This window comes from Meriones unguiculatus, chromosome 4, assembly GCF_030254825.1.
Source record: "Meriones unguiculatus strain TT.TT164.6M chromosome 4, Bangor_MerUng_6.1, whole genome shotgun sequence".
Taxonomy (NCBI): Eukaryota; Metazoa; Chordata; class Mammalia; order Rodentia; family Muridae; genus Meriones; species Meriones unguiculatus.
This window is the reverse complement of record NC_083352.1, coordinates 135,242,183-135,265,392: the sequence shown is the minus strand read 5'-3', so window position 1 is coordinate 135,265,392 and position 23,210 is coordinate 135,242,183. Positions and strand designations below refer to the sequence as shown.

The 23,210-nt window shown below is 43.1% G+C and overlaps 1 protein-coding gene across 2 annotated transcripts in view; it reads right to left on the bottom strand.

Annotated features, from left to right (window-relative positions):
• Kif16b (kinesin family member 16B) overlaps nucleotides 1-23,210 on the bottom strand; it is a 284,103-nt gene that overhangs the window by 25,677 nt on the left and 235,216 nt on the right. For both annotated transcript variants that reach the window (XM_060383157.1, XM_060383159.1), the window contains one exon: nucleotides 8,997-9,080. In XM_060383157.1, the coding sequence (XP_060239140.1) occupies nucleotides 8,997-9,080 (84 nt within the window). The remainder of the gene's footprint in view (nucleotides 1-8,996; nucleotides 9,081-23,210) is intronic.

Genomic DNA, 23,210 nt, shown 5'->3' with positions numbered 1-23,210 from the left:
AGCGGGAATGACAGGCTCTCACGGTAGAACTTTAACCTTTACTCTCTACCAGTTGCCAATATATGATAAGCTATGTATGCTATTAGGTGATTCTTTCATATGTTCTCATTTTATTCCCCTGTTTCTGATCCTTGCTTTGCCTCTGAGCAGTGACGCTGAGGGCAGCACATCGCACGTGGCAGAGCAAGTGCGTTCAAAATGGAAGTTCAGGCATGTATTTCAGCTGACACTTCACCAGGACAAAGATGCAACCTCTGCTATTTTAAGTAGATTTCCAACTTGCCATCCAAACTTACTTGTTGAGGAGTATTAAGGACTAGATATGCGAGTCCAGGTGACGGGGAGGTAGTGGTTACCAGGGCAAACGGAACTGCTGTCCTCAGCAACTTCCTAGGTAAATACAAGTCACTTCGGAAAACAAAACCACCATTCAATAAACAACTTTAAAAAATCCAGTGACTGCTTGTTGGATCTCCGAAGCATTTGGGAATCTAGAAGTGATGGCAGAAAAGGCTTGTCTGGGGAAACAGTTGAGTTGAGGGGTACACTTCAAATTCTGAGATATTTAGCTAACTTAAATCACAGCTAATAGCCTATCATACCCCTCAAGTTCAGGGTCAGGGATCTATATGAAAAAGGATGGAAATATTCTAAGCCAGAAGTGGTGGACAACTTCAAGAGAACATCATTTTCATGAACTCACAGAGCCTGCCACAGCGCACACAAGATCAGTGCAAGCTCAAGCAGAAAGAGCCCCAGCAGGGAGGAAGGGAAGTGAGCACAAAGTCCCACGCCTAGCCAAGCAGCTGTTTGCAAGTAATAGCTGTTGGGAGAGGAAAAAAAAAAAAAATCTGTTTTTCAATGGAGTGACACAGAAGTATGTCAGCCACACTCCAGGACATTTGCCATCCTCTGGAGTAAGTGGACAACACAAATCTGACTCCATGTTTTTTTTTTTTTTTTTATTTTGTTTTGTTTTTCTCTGTGCGTGTTTATCATGGGTGTATGTGTTGCTTTGCTTTTAAGAGAAAGAAAAAAACATGAAGTTGGGTGAAGGAGGAGTTAGGGGAAGGGAAAGAATATGATAAAAATATGTTTATGCAATTCTCAAGAAATAAGTAAAAACATTAAAAAAGAATGTATCAGATGCATGCTAAATTGTAGCTATTCCCTTACTGTCAGCCCACTACAGACTGGCTCTTTTCTAATATTCTTGCTACAATCACAGTGCAACAAATTCACACTGCAAAATTATCCTGACATCATCTTCTAGTAAATGCTTTAAGAGGAGTGCCAAAGGTGCCTGGACAGAGCTTTGCACATAGTTTTAGGGAGAGCCATGAATCAAAGTCTGTGGAGATTGAAAGAAGGCGAGTTAGACAGAAGAAAATGAACTTTGGGTCATAATAAAGGATCAGTCAGCTGGAATAAAGTTCTCAAGCTGAGATGGCCATTTGGAACTGTCCTGAAAAAGAAAGGGACAGCAGATTTTCATCCTCCAAATCAGCCAGTCTCTAGAAAGTCACTTCCCTCAAGACCATGGATAGGTGAAGTTGCTCTCCTCAATCAACAGCAGCTCTGAAGAGAGAAAAATTGAGCGTTTTCCTCAGTCACAGGCCTGGCAGCTGGGAACAAGGGCATTTCCAGTCTGGCAGGCTTGGATTTGGGCAAGGTATGGGAGGGTTTCTACTGTATCCTTAGCTTCTGAAATGTAAGCCCCTTGAGGCTAAGGTAGAGTACTATCTCTTATTGCCCAATGCCCAGTCAAATACTTGCTTTCGAATCCACATGGGAACAGACAGTAGTGAAAACCTCCATTTGAATGTGAGTTGCAAAGACCACAGGCCAAGACAAAACAGTCTTTGAGAAAACAGACCGGAGCCTGGCTTCTGAGAGCTGCTGCCAGGCTGCATCTGCCCTGGAGAAGAACATATTTTGCAGATGTTAAAAATAAAAACATCACTGGTAAGAAAAAGCCGAGATCCTCATTGCTAGTTCAGTGGTTACACTGGGAGGGGAGGTGTGGAGAACAATGTTGCACATGGGAACCAGGCTGCCCACGCCCTCTACTTGTCACCCTCACCCAGGACAGAACGCTACGTGGCAAAGGAGAGAGAGTATGGCAGAGTGCCACCGTCTGAAAATTGTGTGGAAGGCACGCCCTTTGTCTTGAAGACCTCTCTGTAAGGGACTCTTCTTGGAAATGTTTGTTTTAAGTTTGCTTTCCTCCGACTGCTCATGGAAACCCAAGTATAATTGTTACCTCTATTGAACAATAGCGAAGGTCAAAGAGTTTAACTCAAAATGCTGGGAGTTCTATTACAGAAAGGGATTATTTTGACATTGGTTAGCCCCAAGATTGTGGCAAACACACCCCCTCTGTCTCCTTGGCTCCAGTGTCTGACAGCCTCCAAACTCTGGCTCAGCTCCCTCTCATACTTCAACAAGCTACTTAACCTCTTCAGAATGTTTTGCTGTATATAGTGGTGCTAATGGCCTAATAACAGAAAATAGAACTTGCTAATATGAGTAAGCAGATAACCAGAATAAAAGATACAAAACCCTGATGAGAAAAAAAAAAATGGTTCTTTCTAGTAGATCTCTCTTTAATCTTTGGCTGTGTTTTATAATAGTACTATCATTAGATATTGTGTAAGATCAGCAGAACTAGATGGAAAGAATGTTAAATGAAGCATAGATTTTAAAGAGCTTTCTGGTAGCTAAGTGTGTGAGGAAACAGAAAATGTAGAAAATGAGAGTTTTTTTTTTTTTTCTTGAAATTCACTTTGAAATTTAAAGGACTCAGAGTATAAAATATCTAAAGCAAGTAATTGTTCTGTTGTTGTTGTTGTTAGAATGGCAGTGAGATTAGAAACTGAAGTAGAAGGAGACACTATTGGTGGAAAAGCAAGGTGTGTGGTGGTGTAGGGATCTCAGTTGAGAACATGCCTTAGGGAGTGGGTGCATCAGTCCTCACAGCCATCACTAAGATGTGTGTTCAGCAGAAAAGGCATTTGGAAAAGAGCTCTTCATTGAGTTTACTGCTCCAGCTGGAAAGACCTATACCGCCAGACTCTGGACACCCTGTACTGTCAGAGAATGTTTTAAAGATCCCCTAGAACTGGCCTTTTGCTCACAGTCAAGTCTCACTGTTCTCCTGTGGACTGCCAGTGAGTTCATGTGGTTCCAACAGCAGATAAGGCTACCCTGTGACTACAGAAGACAGAAAACAAAACAGAGAGAGCACTCCATAATCAGTTCTGAACACACAAAAAACAAATGTTCCCTTACACAAGACAGTGTGACTGTTACTGTTAAATTCAATCAAACTTTATACCCACGGTTTTGGATTTCTAAATAAAGGAATTAGTAGTATACTTAATCATAGAACAGACTTTAAGTCAGAGCAAATGCTCCAAATAATACAAATCCTAGAGAGGTTCCCCATGGAATATATATGTATTCTCTTGTTGACTTGAGTCAGTAAATCTTTAAACCTTGTTTAGAAAGTAGATGTATTCCTGAGAGATCTGACTGAAAACCAGCGAGACTTTTAGCTATCTCCCTATGCAGCTCAGGGTACTCATCAGGTGAGCTGGTGACTCCATAGTGGCTGGAAGCCAATGGTGTGGGAGATGTGCACTGAGAACACACAAGCTGCAAATAAAGAGGCGTAACTGCACGAACAGTGATATTTTCACAGTGATCGTGGAAATATCATTGGTCATTCTTACACTGGTCGACAGTGCCACTGTGATCCAAAACTTCAGACAGCCGCTTCTGCTTCTCAGACTGTAAACTAGCGGGCGGAAGAGGGTGACAGCACACCCAGATAGTTCCGGACCCTTCAACTTAACTCCTGTACCTCCAATGCCCACTGCAGTCACCCCTCCCCCTTCTCCCCACCATCCTCATCTCCACCACTGCAGTGCACCACCACAACCCTTCATAACCATTGTGGAAGAAACTTGTCTGGGTGTTTTATATCTGTGCTGGACTCTGTGTTTTGCACATGCTCTCACATGCACATCTCCTCAGTGTAGCTGCAGGAAGACAGTGTGGACAACATTTTGCAGATAAGGGACTAGACCCAGCAGGGCCAAGCATTGGATGCTTCGCTTCAGGCCCACACTCTTAGCTACCCCTGACCTACCTTGTTAGTGTGCTAACTAAGGGGGTGCAAATACATTGTTAGAGTGTTAACTAAGAAGATGAAAATGCCTGCTATCTGTACTTTGAAGAAAACATTCTAGAAATTTCTCAGGTTCTTACTTAGAAAGGTGGTTCTATTGTTCTCGAAGGCTTTATAGTTTTGGAGAAATTCAGATATTTTCTTTCATTGAAGTTATTTCCTAAAGTGACAGACTACTAGAATGATTAGCAGAAATGTTTTCAAGTAGAAAATAATGTTCTCTGAAATTAGTAACTGAAAATGTACCTCTCATCAATTAACAAAAATAAAACAAAAATCTCATTAATTTGGTGGCTAATTTGTGCAGGTTTTCTGGTAATTCAGTGGAGGTGAAGCACATGTGAAGGATCAAGAAAGACAGAATGTAATCAGCTGTGACTGCGCCTGTGTAGCTTAAGAGTCTACTGTGAGAGAGGTGGGGTAGGAGGGTTTAGCTGGGGACAGGGGGATGGGAAGAAGAGGGTTATTTGGGAATGGGGACAGGGAGACAGCAGGAAGGAGTGGCAAAAGAGGCAACCAAAACAAATGTGTGTGAAAATACAGACCAATAAGTCTACATGGGAAGACTGTGCCATCCCACAACTTTAAAAATAATGAAGCTGTAAGCAGTTAAGACCTGGAAACTATTTCCCACAGAGTGAGCCAGCAATAAGAAACACGCCTTCCCTTCAACGGAAATGTATGTGAGGGAGGACCCCAGCCACACCAATGTTTCAGCCTCTTCTCTTACTGCTGTGATAAAAGACCTTGACAAAAGACACTCAAGGAGGGAACGCTTTATTAGGGCTCACAGTTCATGGCAAAGAAAAGTCACGATGGTGGCGGCTTGAAGCAGCTGACCACATCCCACCCACAGTGAGGAAGCCGGGAGGGCTGAAGGCAAGCTGCTGTTTCCCCCGGCTAGGGCGCTGCCAGAGCCAGAGGGGCAGGCCTCTCTACCTCGTAGCGTGTAACTGAAAGCATGCTTAGAGGGCCTCCTGGGACGGTCTAGATTTGTCAGGTGGTCACACTAACCACCACAGTGCTAAAGACAGGAGTGCTAGTGAGCTGCATCAGCTTTATTTGCCACAGAGGAGTGCCTCCCTAATTTAGATGAATGGAATGACATTTCAGAAAAAAAAGGGGGGGGGCAGCAGTGCTTGGTAAACTTTGCAATAATTCTGAATTTATCCAAAAGTAACACTCCTTTATAGATAAAACAAAGTGGAATAAGCAATGAGAGGCTGGCTCTGGAAGCCATGTTTCGGGTGAGCTGAGAGTCCCCACTTGTTCACAGCTGTGGGAATTCTACCCTCACATGGTTCCTCACCTGTGGATAAAGACCAACACTACCCCTTCCCAAGCTGCCTGTGAGAAGTAACTGGCATGACACACTCGTTAGCACTTAGAGGCCAACCAGTGAGAAGGCAGGCACCTGTGGAAGGGCCATCAACAGCCAATCACTCCTAAGAGGCAAAAGTGGCAGCTCCTTAAGGTTCAGCCCAATAGCCGCAATGTCTGGCTTCTAAACCATAATCCACCCTTTCTCATCTCTCCCTCCCTCCTTCCTCCCTCCTTTCGTCCACACAGCATCAGCTGGAAAGAGAGAACTCTTTCCCACAGCCTTATCTGATAACTTAGCTCCCTACAGTTTTCAGGCTTGGAGAAGGAGTGTCCAGAACTGTGTGGCTCAAAGGCCGGGTCTACCCTTTTATATACAAACTGGTTCTAGCTGGGTCAGGAAGGCAGCAATGGGAAGATTCAGGGAAGTTGAAATATTTTAAGATTCTACATTTCTTTGTGAACAAAAGTGCCAGAAAGCATGCGAATGTGTAATGTGACTCATCTGCAGGGCAGATTATGCCCTAATTAGGCTCTAATTATGAACCCCTGTTGGCAGGACAAGGCTGTTTGGGTGGAGTACTTACAAACTCACCAGTAAGGGGCCGGAGGCAGGTGATACTCCTTCACTTACCATCTTTTCCTACTCTCATGTTTATGATGCAGAATGTCACACAATGCAATCCTACTCTCCCAACCACCCCACAATGCTCACAATTAATGCTCTTTCCAAGGTATGATATTCACCTCTGAAACATCCCCTCTCAGCAACAGCATTTCACTCCCATCCAGCATTGTAGAAAATCAGTATTTTCACTTTTGTAACTTGAAAAAGTGCTACACAATAAAACTCCCTGAAAAAAATCACCATTTTATACAGCTCTATCAAGGTACTGTGTTTATAATATTGTGCTTCTGAGTTTTAGTAATGATAATTTTAGGCAAACATAGCTATAGCTACTATACCTTTCTAACTGATTTCACTTTTCCTTATGTATTCATGTACTTTGACATCTGAAGATAAACCTTGAAAGAGAACCTTAAACATTTGTTCTTAGAGGGAAAGAAATGTGTCAGTAATCTCTGCACTCTACATAGCACTTCACACTGGCTCCAGCATGGGAGAGAAATTCAACAAACGTTTGTTTAGTTAAATCACAAGTAACTGTTATTTTTTTTTATATATAAAAATACACTAACTCAAGTACTGGCTTCTGATGATAGCAGATCAAATGAAAAGTCTCAATAGCCACAGGAAATTAATGCAAGGATCTCAGATTAATTTTCCATTAAGGTGAAGGTGAATTATACTTGCTTCTTGAAAAGATAACACTCTAAGTTTTAACACTCAGTGTCAGGTGAAACACATTAATCTTCAAACACAAGTGCCTATTTCCCCGAGGTATGAAACACATTCCGTAAAAGCACTGCTGCTTTACAGTCACAGGCAGCCAGAGAGATACCTGTGTATGTACGGTGTGTGGTGGGGTAGGTGTCCCCAGAGGCCCAAGTGTTAAAGACTTAAGTCTCTGCTTTGGTGTTCCTGGTGGTGGAGAATCTTCGAGAAGTGGAGCCTAGTGGACGAAAACTGGGTCATCCTTGAAGTGGATGCTAGGAACTTGATCACATCCTGTCTCTCTCTTGGCTCCTGGGCTGCTGTGAGTCAGGTAGCTTCCTCTACTTTGTGCTCTGATCAAGATGTTCTGTCTTGCCAGGGCCCAAAAGGGAGCCCAGTGACCATGACCATGGACGGAAGTGTGAACCAAAATAATCTGTCTTTTAAGGCTGCCACAGGGTGATGTGGGCATACAAAACCCACAGTGGATAATTTAATAGGGCTAAGTGATGACATCGGTCTAACAGGCTTGTCCAACCAGCAGTCCTAGGGGCACATGCAGCTGCATGTGGCTGACAATAGCTACAGATGCATAAAATTGTAAGCTTCCTCAAAGCAGCAAAGGTTTCCTAGTGTTTGTTTGTAACTCCACTGTGTATTTCTTGACCATGAATTTTTAGATGGCAAAGTCATACATATCAGGATGTCAAAAAGTTATGCACCCCTGGGTAAGACACACTGAAGGAGCAAACGTGGGCTATCATGGAATTTGGAATGGAGAGGCAAAGGCCACCACGTTCTGTTCTTGACATGTGTCACCAACAACCACCAGTCTGTTGGGGCAGAGATGACCTCATGTGAATGAGGTCATAGCACTGGGAAGCAAGGGATGGCAACAGCCAAAACAGACCATAACCTATTTTAAAAACAAGTTTGTAACCCACTATTCTCCACATTTTCATTAAAGGTAAGGCTACATAGTCAAGGGGGGTAAAGTTCAGAGCAAGAAAGTCATCACTATTCTAAGTGTTAAAAAGGTTTTTGTTTTTTAAATCTTATATGCACTTACATAATCACATTAAATCTTTGAGGAAGTTGGATTAGGCAGACTCAGCAAAATACCCTTGCCCTTGTAGGCTGTCCTTGCACTGGATTTCATGGCCATGCATCACAGCATAAGTTTTAGAGCCCATCACACTCCTTCTAGGGCCCAGTCGTTCTGGACTCAAGACTTTCTGATTTGTAACTGCGGTGTGACTACATTCTGGAAGCATGGCTCCTCATCGAAACTTGCCCTCTCAAAACACCAGAACAGTTCACTGCTTCAGTTTCTCCAAGTCTGACCTTTGCTCTCATAGGACCCTTCCAGACAGAACCACTTAAGACAGTTCCCTACATTTGGATTCACTGATACCAAGTGACACCAAGGCAGCCATGTTCAACTTGGTAGCTCGAGGAGGAAGACCATTTACTGTTGGAGACTGCACAGCATACTTCAGAAAGGCCTGTTCTGATAGAATTTCATTTACAGTAAGTCGCATGACTATTCCAGACAAAGACACAATGAAGGGAGCTTTGAGAGTACCCCTCTATAGCCCTGGCAGAAGTAGATTTTAACCCCTAAGTAACTGCATACTTCTCAAACCACAAACTAGAGACAGCAGTCAGCTATGGGTGCTGGCGGCAATGCAGTCACAAAAACAGGTTGTATTAAACTGGGCTCTATGTGTGGCTAGCCTGGCAGATGAGACACTGGACTGGGACGTAAAAGGTCTGCATCTTCTCCCTCCTAAAGCTCTTGAAAAAGCGGCCACGATGACATACTGTAAGTTCTGCTAATTAATTCCAAGTTTTCTTCACCGAGCTCTGTGTCACATGCCGTCTGGCTGTGGGGATATGTAGTGCTCACACGCATCCTGCTACCTAACCCTCAGAATGAGGGTGTCTGCTTCAAAATCAGAAAAATGCCAGCAGACCACGGGCGCTAAGGAGCTGATTTGAAAGCAAGTAAGACCAGCACCCTGTTGCCGTCTCCTGTGTTGGTAAAACAGCTCTTCACGGGTTCCAGGAAAAATAAAGGTTCCCACAGGGGCTTTCGTTGCCGACCATTCACAGGGTGGATTTTCTACACAGGGTGGGGATCCTTACCTCTAAGTGCGTCCGCCGCTCAGCAACCACTCGCTCATCTTTGTTTCCAAACAGCTTCTTTGGGGGGAATTCAAGAGTGGAGAGCTGAAACAGATTTAAAGAGATACACTATGGTCAAACCAATGAACTTTTGTCTATTATTAATTAAATTCTTTTATTCAGTGTCCCTCTTACAAAGCAAGGAGAAAAGCTTAAAGTTTGAAGGCCCTGCCCCTGGTTGCCATCAACATTGATGAGATCAGGCAACCTTGGATTAGATTCCTCAGTGACAAATGAGAAAACAGGAAAAGAAAGTGATTTTGAACAACAGACTTTAAAGATCAGATTCTACTTCATATAGCATTTTCAACACAACCAACCAACCATCCGATGAGCCTAGACAAGGTGCCTGAGAAATGCAGGCATGAGCTCCACCACTGAGATCCCGCCCACCGAGTTTGCTCCTTTGTCACGCTGCAGCCTAAGCTGGCTAGAGTTATTTATACAGTAAATGCTGCTCTTGATCTCCAGCGTCCCTCCTGACAGAGTCTCCTGTGTGTAGGAATTGCTGTCAGAAGCCCTCATACTATTTTTTATTTTTATTTTATTTTGAGGCATGATATTGCTTTGTAACGTAGGCATTGAACTTGCATTGTAGCCCAGACAATTAGTACTTCTCTGTGGAGATGAGAATTTGAAAACTCCACCTACAAACTCCCTGGTCATTTTGTCAAGTATTTCTCAGCAATTACTAAAGTCCTCTAAAAAGTCCACACTGCCTTCTTTTAGGTCAGTGTAGGTGGAGATTACACAGGGAAGGGGCCTTCTCATTAAATCCATCACATTGTCTACAAAATGAAGGCTTGGAATTAGTTCTCCAAATTAGCTGCGTCTCAAAAGCTTGTACTCATCTTCTGTAATGTTCTTGTTCTTGAAGGCATACAGACCAGAATAAAAAGGTAAGTTTTATTATATGCTCAGGCTAGAAAGGACCATGTAATCCCGTGAGACCCTGACGAGCCAGGCTAGCATTGACAAAATGCACTGATTGCTGCTGTGGGTAGAACTCACTGTTTCCTATTTCTCACCTTTGGTGGACAAATTGAAGTCGATGAAGCATTATTAAGAAAAAAATGAGTGCTTCTTCTACAAAGTAGGGCACAATAGGCCAGGCAACTCCAATTTATACCTCTGCAAATCACTAAGGTGATTTGAATTTATATTGCCACAGCTGAAGTTTAAAAATATTAGAAACTAGATTCTGCATATTTAAGATGTTAAAAACACCATAAGATATACTAGAAATCCCAAAAAGTATAATGTATACAAGAAGAACTTGAGTAATATTCAACCGCTGGGCACATGGCAGCCAGCAGCTAAGTCTAGACATGACCATCACTGCCTCTGGAAGTGCTCTTTCCAGTCCATACTTCACACCTGACAGGGCTAGCAGTAGCCCAATGAACTTTGACTACCAGACTTTGGTTGTTTTTCATTTTGTATGGGCAGTACTGACATTGGGTCACATGCTACTATACAAGGCTCTACCACTGAGCTGTACACTCAATCCCATTTTTACCTTTAAAATTTTGTGACTGGAACTCATTACGTTCTGGAGGCTAGTGTTAACTTGTAATCCTCCAGCTTCATCCCTCTGAATAGCTGGAACTAGAGGCCTGCAACTCTAGGCAGTGTTCTTTCCATTTATGAACTTAATGCAAACGGCAGGATACAAAGAAGGTTTTGTTTCAATTTTCGAGTCTACATTTTGTTGAGCACTGCGCTTGGAAGATCCATCCATAGTTGCATGTAGGTTGGTTTGCACATCTCACTGCTGTACAGAATCTTGCTTTGTGGATTTTCTAAAACTTGTTCACTTAATTTTTTTGTTGTTATTTTTCTCTGTTGCAGTGATAAGCTCTTTGCTAGTTTCTTGTTTGGAGGTTTTGGGAACTATGCTAGGCGAACCTATGGACTCACGGTCTTTCATTGGTCAAACTGTTAGGAGTAGAAATGTTGGGTCATATGGTATGCTACGTGTTCAGCTTTATCTAAAAAACCTACTGGACTGGCTCTGCACGTGGTTGCGGTAACTGACCCTCTCACCGAGGCCCAGCTGTGTCAGGTCTCCACCAACACTTGACCCCGGGCGGAGTTCAGTATTAGCAGTTCCAGTAGGTAAGTAGTCATTTCTGTTGTGCATCAGGCTTGCATTTGTCTGGTATCTAATGATGTTGAGATCCTTTTTACTGAGCCTCTTGGTTATTTTAAGAAGTGGCCATTCGACTATTTTACCTTTTAAATATTTTTGAAATTAAAATATACCATTCCTCCTTCTCCTTTCTTCACCTTAGCCCTTGCCATGCACCATCCTTTCCTTTGCTCTCTCATTCCCAGCCACCATTTCTTTAACTGTTGTTATGTGTGTACTTATGCTATAACACAGCTCCTGTACCTAAGGTTTGGGAACCATATTTGGAAAGGAACTGCAAAGACTGTGAGAGCCAGAGGAACAGGAAATTTGCTGTGAGATTTCATCTTCTAGAAATATCAGAGATGCCATGCCCACAAAGTCTCATCAATGTGGCTGCCGAAGCAAGGCGTGAGCAAGGCACCACCACAGGCCTGCTAACGTGAAGGGGAAAGCTTATGAGACCTCAGCTCTAAACGAGGAACTCCTGACCACTAAGGGGTGCTGAGAGTGGGAGAAAAGTTTTGCTCAAGGGGTAGTCCCCAAATCGGTTATTCAAAACCAAGAGGTCAACCCTGAAATCACTCACACATTTTGCCCTTTTAGAATAAAGACACTATCTTTTCTTTAGAAATTCCTTCACTTTAATAATGGTGCCACTGGTGGCTTTATAGTCCCCCTTCAAAGTTAACTGTCAGGAGGGTGGAGAGTTCCATGTCCCAGTGTGTGTGCCATGGCAGAGAGTTCCTGGGTTGGAAGCTCAGAACTAGAGGAAGGATCTCATTTGTTTCCCCTTTCCCACAAATACTCCGATTTTGTTTCTGTCATTCAACTTTGAAACTGGCTCAAGGCAGTGAAAGGCCAGAGGCACCAATATGAGAGAGATTCAGTTTGAATCTGGTTGCCTTTTAACTAGCTAATTGGTTAGATTTCTCTCCACCTAAAAATCCTCTGTTGGAAAATAGTACAGACAATGATATGGACTTGACAGGCTTCTGTGAAGCTTTAGCAAGAATGTTGCATGGAATGTAGCCACATGACCTATTAGTTGTTTGAGGGCTGGTAATTCATGACACAAGCAGACAGCATACTTACCATGCCTTTGGGCCCTCTCCCTGCAAGACTTGTGGCTTCATGGAGTAAAGTTTATTTATTTATAATCTAACTTTGTTGGCCCAAACATGCCTCCTCCATGTTGCGGCTGGGAAGAGATGACCCACTAGAGTCTTCTAAGCCCATCCAACCTCAATTTTATCTTACACAGATGTGTTTCCCTGGTGCAGTAATGCAGAGAGCAAGCATCTTTCGGCAAGCATGTTTTCACAGTTGCTTTTGCCATTTTCTTATGAGGAGATGTGGTTTTCGGCCAGGGAAAATTATTTATGGTCATCTCACACCCTCATACAGAAATGGCCCTCTGAGAGGGCTGCAGGCAGCCAGACTAGACCCACCTCAACACCCAAGTTTTCTCAGCGGGACACCTTCCCCAGACGGAGCCCAGTATTTGTGCTGCTAACATCTAGCCTCTTAAAACAACTCTATATAACTTACAGGCAAAATTCTCACTCATATTTTAGAAAGAAAAGACAATGCTAACTTCCAGTGATTTCTGGGCATATAACCATAGAGCAACAATCCTAAAGCAAAGCCTTATTTAGAGAATAGTGAAAGGCTCAGTGACTGATGAAAAAGTCAAGACAAACATCAGTAAGAACTGATCCAGGTTTTCCAATACAGTTTTGTGAATGGGTTTGTGGAGTGTAGAAGATGCTGCTATGAAACCATTTGTGATCTAAGATAAGGATGAACATGAGTAGCTCCTCCATACATGTAATAAAACAGAAGCAGTACCCTGCTGGCAGCTACCCCCAGTTCCCCCAGTTCCAATGAGATCTGTCAACAAAACCTGGATGAGACACATACCTCAACAAAGGAACAGGACAATGGCTCGTAAGACAGTGGGGAATTATGGGAGAGCCCAGGGCACATGCCCTCATCACACCCCTACCAACATGCACTGTCTACGTAAAGATGGGTATTCTGATACACAGTTAAGGAGAACATCTTGGTTGGCTTCTGCTGTAAACTCGACACAACCTAGAGTCATCTGAGGAGGGGATTTCAGCTGAGGGTTGCTCAACCATGTCTGTGAAGGATTGTCTTGATTGTTAATTGATGCAGAAGGGCCCAGATCACTGTGGGCAATGCGGCCTCTACAAGCCCACTGGGGTTGCACAGGAAAGCACCTGCGCATAAGCCAAGGATGTGCTGGTAAATGGCATTCCTCCCTTGTTTCTGCTTCAGTTCCAGTCTTGATTTCCTTCAGTGCTGAACTGTGACCCAGAAGTGTGAGCTGGAACAAACCCTTCCCCTATGCTGCTTTTGGTCAGAGTGTTTCATCACAACAACAGAGAAGCAAACTAGAACAGCAAGGAAGGAAGGCACAGTGGGAGTTCATTGTAGGAACTCAAGCTGCTGGTTCTAAATCCTAGTGCCAGGGCTAAGACCCAAACAAACCAATACCGAAAGTCAAGGACATTATGTCAAATACACAGGAAAATGTCCCCATTGGGAAATTATGTTTATATTTGCAAAGCTCTCTAACCATGAGTTAAGGAACAGCATTAAGGAACCTCTTCCTTCTGGCAAAGAGGAGATTGCCATACCTCTTCCCTTTGAGAGACCCTTTAGAGGGGCATGTGGGCTGGCTATGTGTTAGTTCAGTTGAATTGATGAAAGTTACTTTCGTACTTTCTTTGTTACTTAAAGAATATTTGATAGTAGTTACACCCTGAGTAAAATGCATACTCGCTAACGTAACTGCTGGGGTCTCCTAGTTGGCACTAGTCAGATTATCTTCTAAGTGAAAATAGTCTCAATTGATGAATTAATTTGTTCTATCTCAACCAATTAATTCCAAAGAAATATATTTTTTCCAGGATTGAGGAACACACACACACACACACACACACACAGAGAGAGAGAGAGAGAGAGAGAGAGAGAGAGAGAGAGAGAGAGAGAGACCCAGAGAACACTTTAATCATCTTTAGAGGAAATCTAAAATTAAAGCAGCTGAGTAGGTAGCTGGGCTGCCTTGTCAGGCCCCTGTAGGAAAGGATGCACTTAGTCCTGCTGCAACTTGAGGTGCCAGAGTGGGTTGACACCCATTGCCTCCCCTTTCTCTGAGGAGAAGGAGGGAAGAATGGGGGTAGGAGGCTGTGAGCATGGGACTGGGAGGAGAGGAGGGAGGGAGGGGGCTGGGTTCAGGCTCTAAAGAGATTAATAAATAAACAAACGAAAAAGAAAAAAGAAAAATAAAGCTGAAGAGGGGTCGGATAGCTAGCCCGGGAGCAAGATGAGGAACAACGGATACTGCGGCATGACTTTTCATAGTTTCACTTATCCTTCCCCAGCTTCTCACTCTGTCTTAAGCACACAGCAAAGCTTTCCTCTGTCCAGTGTGTCCACCCTGGGTAAGCTACCCTCCTGTCAGGCACACAGCAGCTATGCGCAACCGAACTGCGCCTCCATTCAAGGAAACACTGAAGAGCAGTGATGCTGACAATCTTAATATACCAAATAGCTACAAGAATGCTTTCTAATGGGAAAGGGAAGGCCCTTGCTTAAAGCAGAAAGGAAAATAAAAACTGCATGCAGAGGCTGAGCAACTCTACAGAGCAGCCTTTGAAATGTGAGATAAAGGCCAGGTGGCAGGTGGCGGTAAGTGTGGGGAGCACATTCATGTCACATTTATCACGGAATAAACTAAACTTTACCACAGGTATGTGTGCACTGCCCATAACATGTACAGAGTTTGTATTTGGTGGAGGGGGAAAGGGGATCATGCCCTCCATGAGTAACAGGGACTACTGTGGTTGGTGACAGAACATCTCCATGTGAGTTCATGTGTAGGGTACACGTGCACATGTGTATGGACGTATATGGAGGCCAGAGCTGACACTCGGAGCTTTCCTCATTCACTCTCTGTCTTAGCCTTGAGACAGGAAGGACCTCTCACTGAGTTTGGAGCTTGCTGATTCAGCTCTGCTCCTGGCAGGCAAGCCCTGGGGATCCTTTTGTCGCTCACATCTCCAAGATGAGGTTATAGATAATGGTTACTAAGTCTGGATTTTTAACATGGGCATGAGATCTGTACTCAGGTCCCCATGATTGCTGAAGCACTTTATGCATGGAACCATTCCCCAAGCTTCACATCATTTTATAGTCACATTCCTAAACCCAGTTTCCATACTTGAGTTGGCGCTCTGACTCAAATAAATAGTCCCCTTCTACTCCAAATCAGGAGAGGGGCCTGGTGTCGACTAATGTCAAACTAGGAATGCATAGACGTTTTTGTGTGATTGCACCGGTGATCCTTCCGGTCTCGACTCATGACCCATAACACTGAACTTTCTTCCTTGTTCTGGTTCCTCAAGATAAAAGAAAATTCTAATCCAATTACAGTCTTATCACTTGGACCTTCTCAATGCCTCTCTAGCACTTTGTATCTTCACATTATGGTTTCTGGTACCTCATTGCTCTAACTTAGCAGACGGTCTAGATTTGATTTTCATGAGAAATCCTGTCAGAAGTAAATGGCAGGTGTGCAGGCTCCACTTTGCCTCTCTTTGCAACCCATGACAAAAGAACCACAGGGCCCTATCTTTCAAAAAATTAATGTCCCTGAGGTTCTACAGTTCTTACAACTGAGTGTTATGGGGACTTGGGTAAATATTGCTGATATATGTAAAATGTTGGAGATATTTGGCATTTAGTAGCAAGAGGGAGAGTCCTCTTTCTTCCTGTATGGTTTCATGAAGAACAAGCGTGGCATTTCCCAAGAGTTGCATGCTAAAAACACAGCGGCACCACGGACAACTGGACAAACCACAAAAGTGAACACAATAACTCTGGCTAAAGATGAGGTCACATGGCTTTATGTGCCCTTCCTAATGCCTCCAAAAGTGCCACAAACAACAAGGATTGAGAAGCAAAAATCTGTAAAACAGAGAACTGCCACAGCTCAAGCCAGCAGGAGACAGCACTCTGCTTCAGTGCCCTGAGGAGGGGCAGGGTATAAAAGAGCTCACCAGAAATGGGCTCCTTGTATCTCACCGCCTACCTTTTGATATTGAAGACCACCCAAGAGCTCACTCATCTATACTGCCAGGCATTCCTGCCACACTAAGATAAAAGATTATGCATCTCTGTACACGGACAGGTAAGGAGTGCCCTGTGGGAGGCAGACGCAGTCAAGGAGGAAGGGAAGGAGAGAGATAGAGGATGGAAACATTTTCAGAGGAACTCTAAGCTAATCTGGGCAAACCTTCACCTGTGACTTTCCTCCTCTCTTGTACCTCCGCAGAATGGCACTTTTCCACAAATCTAAGGTCATGGCGTTGGGAGATGTTGGATAAAACTTAATGTCAGCTGATGAACATATGACAGCATGAATGGCTGAATGGCTGGGAGAACTCAGACAAATGATTATTCAGTCACATATGTGCCTCACAAATCATCCATTTAAAAAAAAAAGCCCCAAGACGCATATAGTGTACAGGCTGAGGAACGGAGGAGGGAAAAAGCAAGCCATCCCTGGGGAAGTAGCTTGTTCTGGGTCTGGATCAGAGAAGAAACAAAGTGAGTTTAAAGAACTCAAAACTACAGCATGGTCATTTTGGAGAACATGGCTATCACCCTAAAGTCTCTTAATGGCCACAGCTAAAGGCAGCTAAAGTACAAAATAAGGAAAATAATAGTACTGGGTCTAGAACCAAAGGTATAATGATTAATTGATTAAATAAATCAGAAGAGCAGAGCAGAGAGCTAAGTTTTCATGCAGAGTTCTCCACGCTCTACGAAGAAGCTGGATCCTGGGGGAAGCGCGGTCTCTCTCACCGGTCCTGGGTCCTACACTGACTGCAGGGTGACCTGACCCAAGGAGTACAGTGTCGACAGGCGTGTGGGCAGGCCTGGAGGGCAGGAAACTTGACAGCCTCACCAGGTCACCAGGTCAGTGTCAACAGGCGACGGCTCATACTGACAGGAAGTGAGGCTCTGAGACATCAGTCCTGCCAGCTGCCTCTCCCAACCTATAACTCTCTACCAATCACCAGAAACCACGGCCAAGATCTCAACTGAGAACATTTTGTAAAATTCCTGGCCAGTGTGGAAGCCATTAATGCAAAGGCAAGGACTTCAAACTGTCAAACCCAGGAGATGCTGAGGGAAACAAGGACCAAATAAAGCATAGCATCTTAGATGGGATCCTAGTGAGGAAGAGCGCTGTGCAGTTCATGTCAACAGCAGCACTCCCAGGCTGGCTAGTAGTGCTAGCTGTGCTATCCTAATGGGGACAGGTTGAAGAGGAGACACTGGTGCTCCTATATCCACACAGGAAAAACCCTAAACCAGGAAGTCAACAATCCGTCTTAGATCCAGCAAAGAAGTCATATGTCATGTCACTGTCCCCAAATTGGAAAGATAGACACTGGGGCCTTCCAATTCTATGACAGAAGCTGCTGTGGGCTCAACCCAGCCTTGTAGGAGCGGTAGAAGGTCTGAGTAGGGTTAGTCTTAGGGGTAAGCAAAGAAGTAAAGTCATATGTCATGTCACTGTCCCCAAATTTGGAAAGATAGACGCTGGGGCCTTCCAACTCTATGACAGAAGGTTCTGTGGGCTCAACCCAGCCTTGTAGGATCGGTAGAAGGTCTGAGCAGGGTTAGACTTAGAGGTCAGTGAATTTAAGTTCTAGGATCTCAACTAGCTTTTCACTATCAAGGGGAGGGGGATGCTGTCCCAGCCATGTGGCAGGGGGCAGAAAGTATTTTCAAACAGGCAATAAGGTAGGTAAAAGACCTCAAGGTGTAACTTGATGACCACAATAGCCAGCCAAGAAACAGCCTAAGAAGATCTCAGAAGCAGAGACCAGGATAAAGAACATTCAGCTCTATTAAAACTCACACATATGACTGACCAAAGGTTCATAGCAAAAGATATGCAAACATTACATATCCCGACAATCTAGAAATAATAACCTTAAAACCTCACAGGTGGGAATAAGTGAATCCTACTTATTTTAGGACAGTCAATAGATATAAACACAATATTTAACAGCTAGTGTCAATAGATATAAACACAATATTTAACACTAATGTAATCGCCTTTCTTGAACTCAAATCAGTTTTAGAGGATTTATATCTCATGGTAGAGATGCTTTGAAGTTCAGCAATTTCTTTAATTTTGCCTTGTTTTCTTTTATTTCTGTTAAATGCTACGTAAAATGCAACTGAATAAGTGCACTTAAAACACCGTATCTCAAATTAATACAATGTTCATTCTTTTGCTCTATTTTCTTCCTTTATATGTCAGAGTATGTACCCATCCCTGTATCTTTCCCTACACATTTCAGTAATTAAACAACTGTCATTAGGCAGGAATGTTCGTTAGATTTAAACAACTGGGTAACTTGCCACTCTCTTCTATTTTTTGTATCATGTATCATTTTACAGAAACAATAAAAATGATTATTCTTTTTCTGAGTTGAATGGAATGGTTAAATGAATACCATATGTCTTTTTCTTTTAATCACCTGTGATTTGGGGTGACTGGATTGCAAACCTCAGCTCAGCAAGTCACACACTGTATAATGGACAGTAACTTGCAGAACATACTAGTTCCTGGTTTCATCATCTGTTCAGTGAAGGCACTGAGCAGAGATGTTTACATTTCCTCCCGGCTGAAACCTTGGAACTCAGGTGCTGGTGATTAAAATCTCTCCACAGCAAGCTACAAGCAGCACTTCAGACACGTGGAGAGGGTTTACCCATTATCTTGGCTACACTGTATTGCTCTTGAGAAGTGCATTTTCCTTCCTTTAAAACCTTCACAGCATTCTCATTTGAAGTGAGGCTCAGATATGAAGGAGAATGAAGCCCAATATAATAATGGAATGTGTTAGTTTTCAAGAGGTTATTGGACAGAAAAAGGACAGGCACAAATGGGGACTCGGTATTCATGAGAAAACTCTCAAAATGGCATCTTTTCCTGCTATAGCCATTACCCTCCAAGCCGGAGTGGGAAATGATGCGAAGGCATTTGAGCTCTTCTGGGAAAACTGTATATTAAAGTTAAAAATGATGACTGGGGTCAAATAAATTGGGTGTTTGTGGGAGATATGATAGGCCTAGAGAGTGCTGGAAGGAAATTTAACAACAGCTCTATGGCCTACTTTGCATAATTATGAAATTTGATTATGCAGAGCAAAACACTGGAAACAAACAGATGAGGATTAAAATAGCACTTTTTTTTTGTCTAAGAGAAACATTAACAACAAACTTTCTCTGCAGTTCAGTAAATACAACATTCTAGAGACAAAAGGTAGAAAATGAGAAAAATGAAACCAAACCTACCGATTTCCCATGGAATTTGTCTTTTTCTTTAGTGCACGAAAGATCCCCAAACCAAGTAATCAGCTTTTTTTCTGAATGGCCAACCAACATGACTGTGTCAGGTTAAAAACAGAGTTGTATGAAGAATGTTCACAGAGTAAAATTATTAACAGGCACCCAGAGCTAGCATATGCATTTTATGTAGTACGTAACTCCAGTTTGGAAGACGAAAACCATTAAGTATCTATTTATCCATCTATCAAGTAGGTATCCCTATATGCATATGTATGCATACTAGAAATAAGGCCAGCACTGTTATACAGTGATTTCTTCCTGGTCAGAGTAAAAATTTCATTTATGTGCTGGCTTTAACTTTTCTCTTTCTGATTCCCAGTGAACATGCTGAGCCTAGTTTTCCTCAGAGTCATCAAGCTCAGACCCTGGCATCAATGTTTATATATCACGATAAGACAGGGCAACCAGCTTCCCTCTTGGCCAAGCCCACTTTTCAGGTTGGGAATCAGGCAGCCTTGGAGGCAACAGACAGGGCTTGATGAGTAACACCATGATTGCTTTAGACAGAAATAACGGCAGCCTTAAAGTGTAGAAAGTAAGTAAGGAAAAGAGCTGCTTATGTTTCATGATTTTTAATCACAAAGCAGATAAAACTGAATCACTGAAGGAAAACTGAGAACTAAGAAAGTTGTGAGTCTTTACTCACACAAACATGTGATTTATTTGAACCAATGCTGTGTGTCGCTATTCCTCATCTGCTGGCTAGTGACACTTGGCTACCCACCTAGCACTCAAGTTTTAAAGACTGGATGGGAACATGGAATGTGGCCCTTTTGTTGGTGAAGGGAACTCCAGCCTGCCATTTGCAAGGAGACCTACCTACATATAACTGGCAGCTTTTGAAGCAGCTGCATCCTACAGGCGTATGGCTGTAAATTTCAGCCGCCCCAGCTTTTGAGAAATGCAAATAAAGAAAACTCATCAAAAGGTTGCCATAATTCTCACAGCATTTTTGACTACTTAAAATTAATAGCGGCTCCCAAGGCCTTATAGGAGCAGCTGTCACTGAGAAATACACTCACAAAACAAGTAAGCAATTCTCTCCCAAGTTTGATTTGTTAGTGGCATGAAGCAGAGGCCCTTCAGGAGCACCAAGCCACCTGCAGAGCTCTGATGGGGTGGCTGGTACCCACTACACATAAGAGTTATGAGCACCTCACCATGCCCTGTCCAACTCAGAGCCTCGAGAAGCCCATGCTGAAGGAGGAGGCGGCCAAGCCCTGTGAGTGGGTCAACAATTCCACGCAGGGTAAATCACTAGCCATAGCTGCGCTTCTCTTCTCACTGAGACGTTTTCTTTTCTGGTGTAAAATAGGGCTTGGAAATGTAGATAGGGCTGCATGACCTCTAGCTATATTTGGTATACAGATTAATTTCCCACACAGTCTCACTCTTCCCAATGCTAGTGTCAATTTCTCTCAGGCGTGAACCAGTGAAGACAGGTCTGATAACATTCACGTAGGTTGCAATAATTTTTGAAAGTAAGAAATACAGTCAGATCTGTGAATATTAAATACCGTGTTTTCCAGAATAAACAATAAGTTGAATTAACTTCAACTCTTGTATATCCCACCTCTTGCTATAACTGTCTCTTTCTGGGACTGAAACAGGCCAGAACTTGACACTGTAATGACATTCAACAGAAGGGCAGTGCTCTGGCTATCTAAGTTAGTGTCTGGGGACTTGCTATGAGCAAACCTTTAAAGAGAATGGATGGAGTGATATCCGGGTCTCTTGTTTAGCAGCACAGTCACTAAGGGGAGGATCACAAAGAACATGGAGCCAGCAGTCGGCAGACCGGAACCGTGTTCACTTCAAGCCCTTCATATGACTTCTAGCAGATTTATCTCTGGATCTTTGATTTCTTATTTTCAAAATGAAAAGATGAGCTACTCAGTCACCAAGGGCTTCAAACTGTAGATTTTATAATCTGCAAATAGTTTCAAGCTAGCATCTACCTACCTTTCCTTGCTACAGGACACCAGCCCCTATCTCTTGTGACTCAGCGTTCTTCACTGCTCATGCCTTGGTCTGTCTTTGTTAGTAATGCTGAGATGATTCAGGACTGTTTCTCACAGGATATCAGTGGTTAACATTAGTGACCTATATAATAAAAAAATCAACAAGTGCTGCCAAGATGGATGTGAAGGGAAAAACCAGGCAGTATCTCAATTAGTGAGCACCATCCAGGGCTGCTGCATCACTACATACTCCTGGATCCCACATAAAGTTTGCAAAATAGGGATGTCCTAGTCTATAGTCCCTTTCCATATATTTCGGGAAAACCTTCCAGGTAATTTGGACTTGGTCTTCGTTTCTCTAGTCACCCCTGAAAGTGGTGACTTCCACACCATCCATCCACTAAACGGAGAGAATGGTGCGGTATATTCCGCTCTGGGTTGCCTGGGCCTTGGATGATAACATAGCAGGTCAGAAGGCTTCTATTTTGCCCATGTACTTATTTGCTTTTTAAAAATTCAAAGAGGCCGAGAGTTTTGTAAAACTCCATTTAGGAAAGCTTACTGGACGCTCCCTTGACTACAGTTGGTAGCATTCTAATTTGGAAAGTGAGTACACCTGCAAGTTTTTATATTAAATTTGGATTGTTGGATATAAATCTATTTAGAATCTACTGCAGTGATGGATGGAGGTAGATCTCCAACACAAATATGAAGCCAATATCTAGTTCTTTTCTCATCTTTATTTGGTGCTGCTTTGGGAAAATCACTTGGAAAATAAAGATGAGAAATGGTTCTATAAGCACAAACTGAAATCCCACATACAAATTAAATAACCTCTAGTCAACTGTTTTCTCCCCTCCTACTGCGACTCACTGGGTACCCAGTGAATAGCAGATGGGACACAAAGCAATTTCTCTAACATAGTAACCTACTAGTTTTATTTGAAGGTTCTAAAATTATTTTTTTCTCACTCAGCTTTGTAAGAAGAAAGGATCTCCTTTAGGGATGTATGTGACAAAGAAGGATTGGGTTTGACACTCCAGTACTTCCGTGAATCACTGATCTTCAAATGATGAGTTAGTTATAGCATAGACAGGCAGCCTGGCCTATTAAATGTAACTTATTTTGACCAGCCATGGACATGAGCAATTCCCTTAGTACTTGCTTTGCTTGTGTGTGTGTGTGTGTGTGTGTGTGTGTGTGTGTGTGTGCATACTTTTATTTACTTTTTGTGTATGGGTATTTTGCCTATGCGTATGTCTGTGTACCAAGTGCATGCCTAGTGCCCACGGAGGCAAAAAGAGGGCATCAGATCCCTCTGGGATTGGAGTGATCACTAACTTTCAGTTGGATCTCACCTCCACAACCTACTCAACCCCCATAGGTCCTACTATAATACCAATAAATGTGGCATGAATTTCATACACAAATGTTGGAGAGCACAAATGTTCAGTCTGAGGGAGTTCCCAGAAGGCTGGGCACTCAGAAGAGAGAGCTATTTGGTAAGTAGACAAAGCCCTTTAGAAGGCTGGGCAGTGGCCATCACCTTTGAACCTGCTATAAACAGCAGTTCTGCACGACCCTTGGGATTATGGATTTCTGGCCTACAAAAAAATT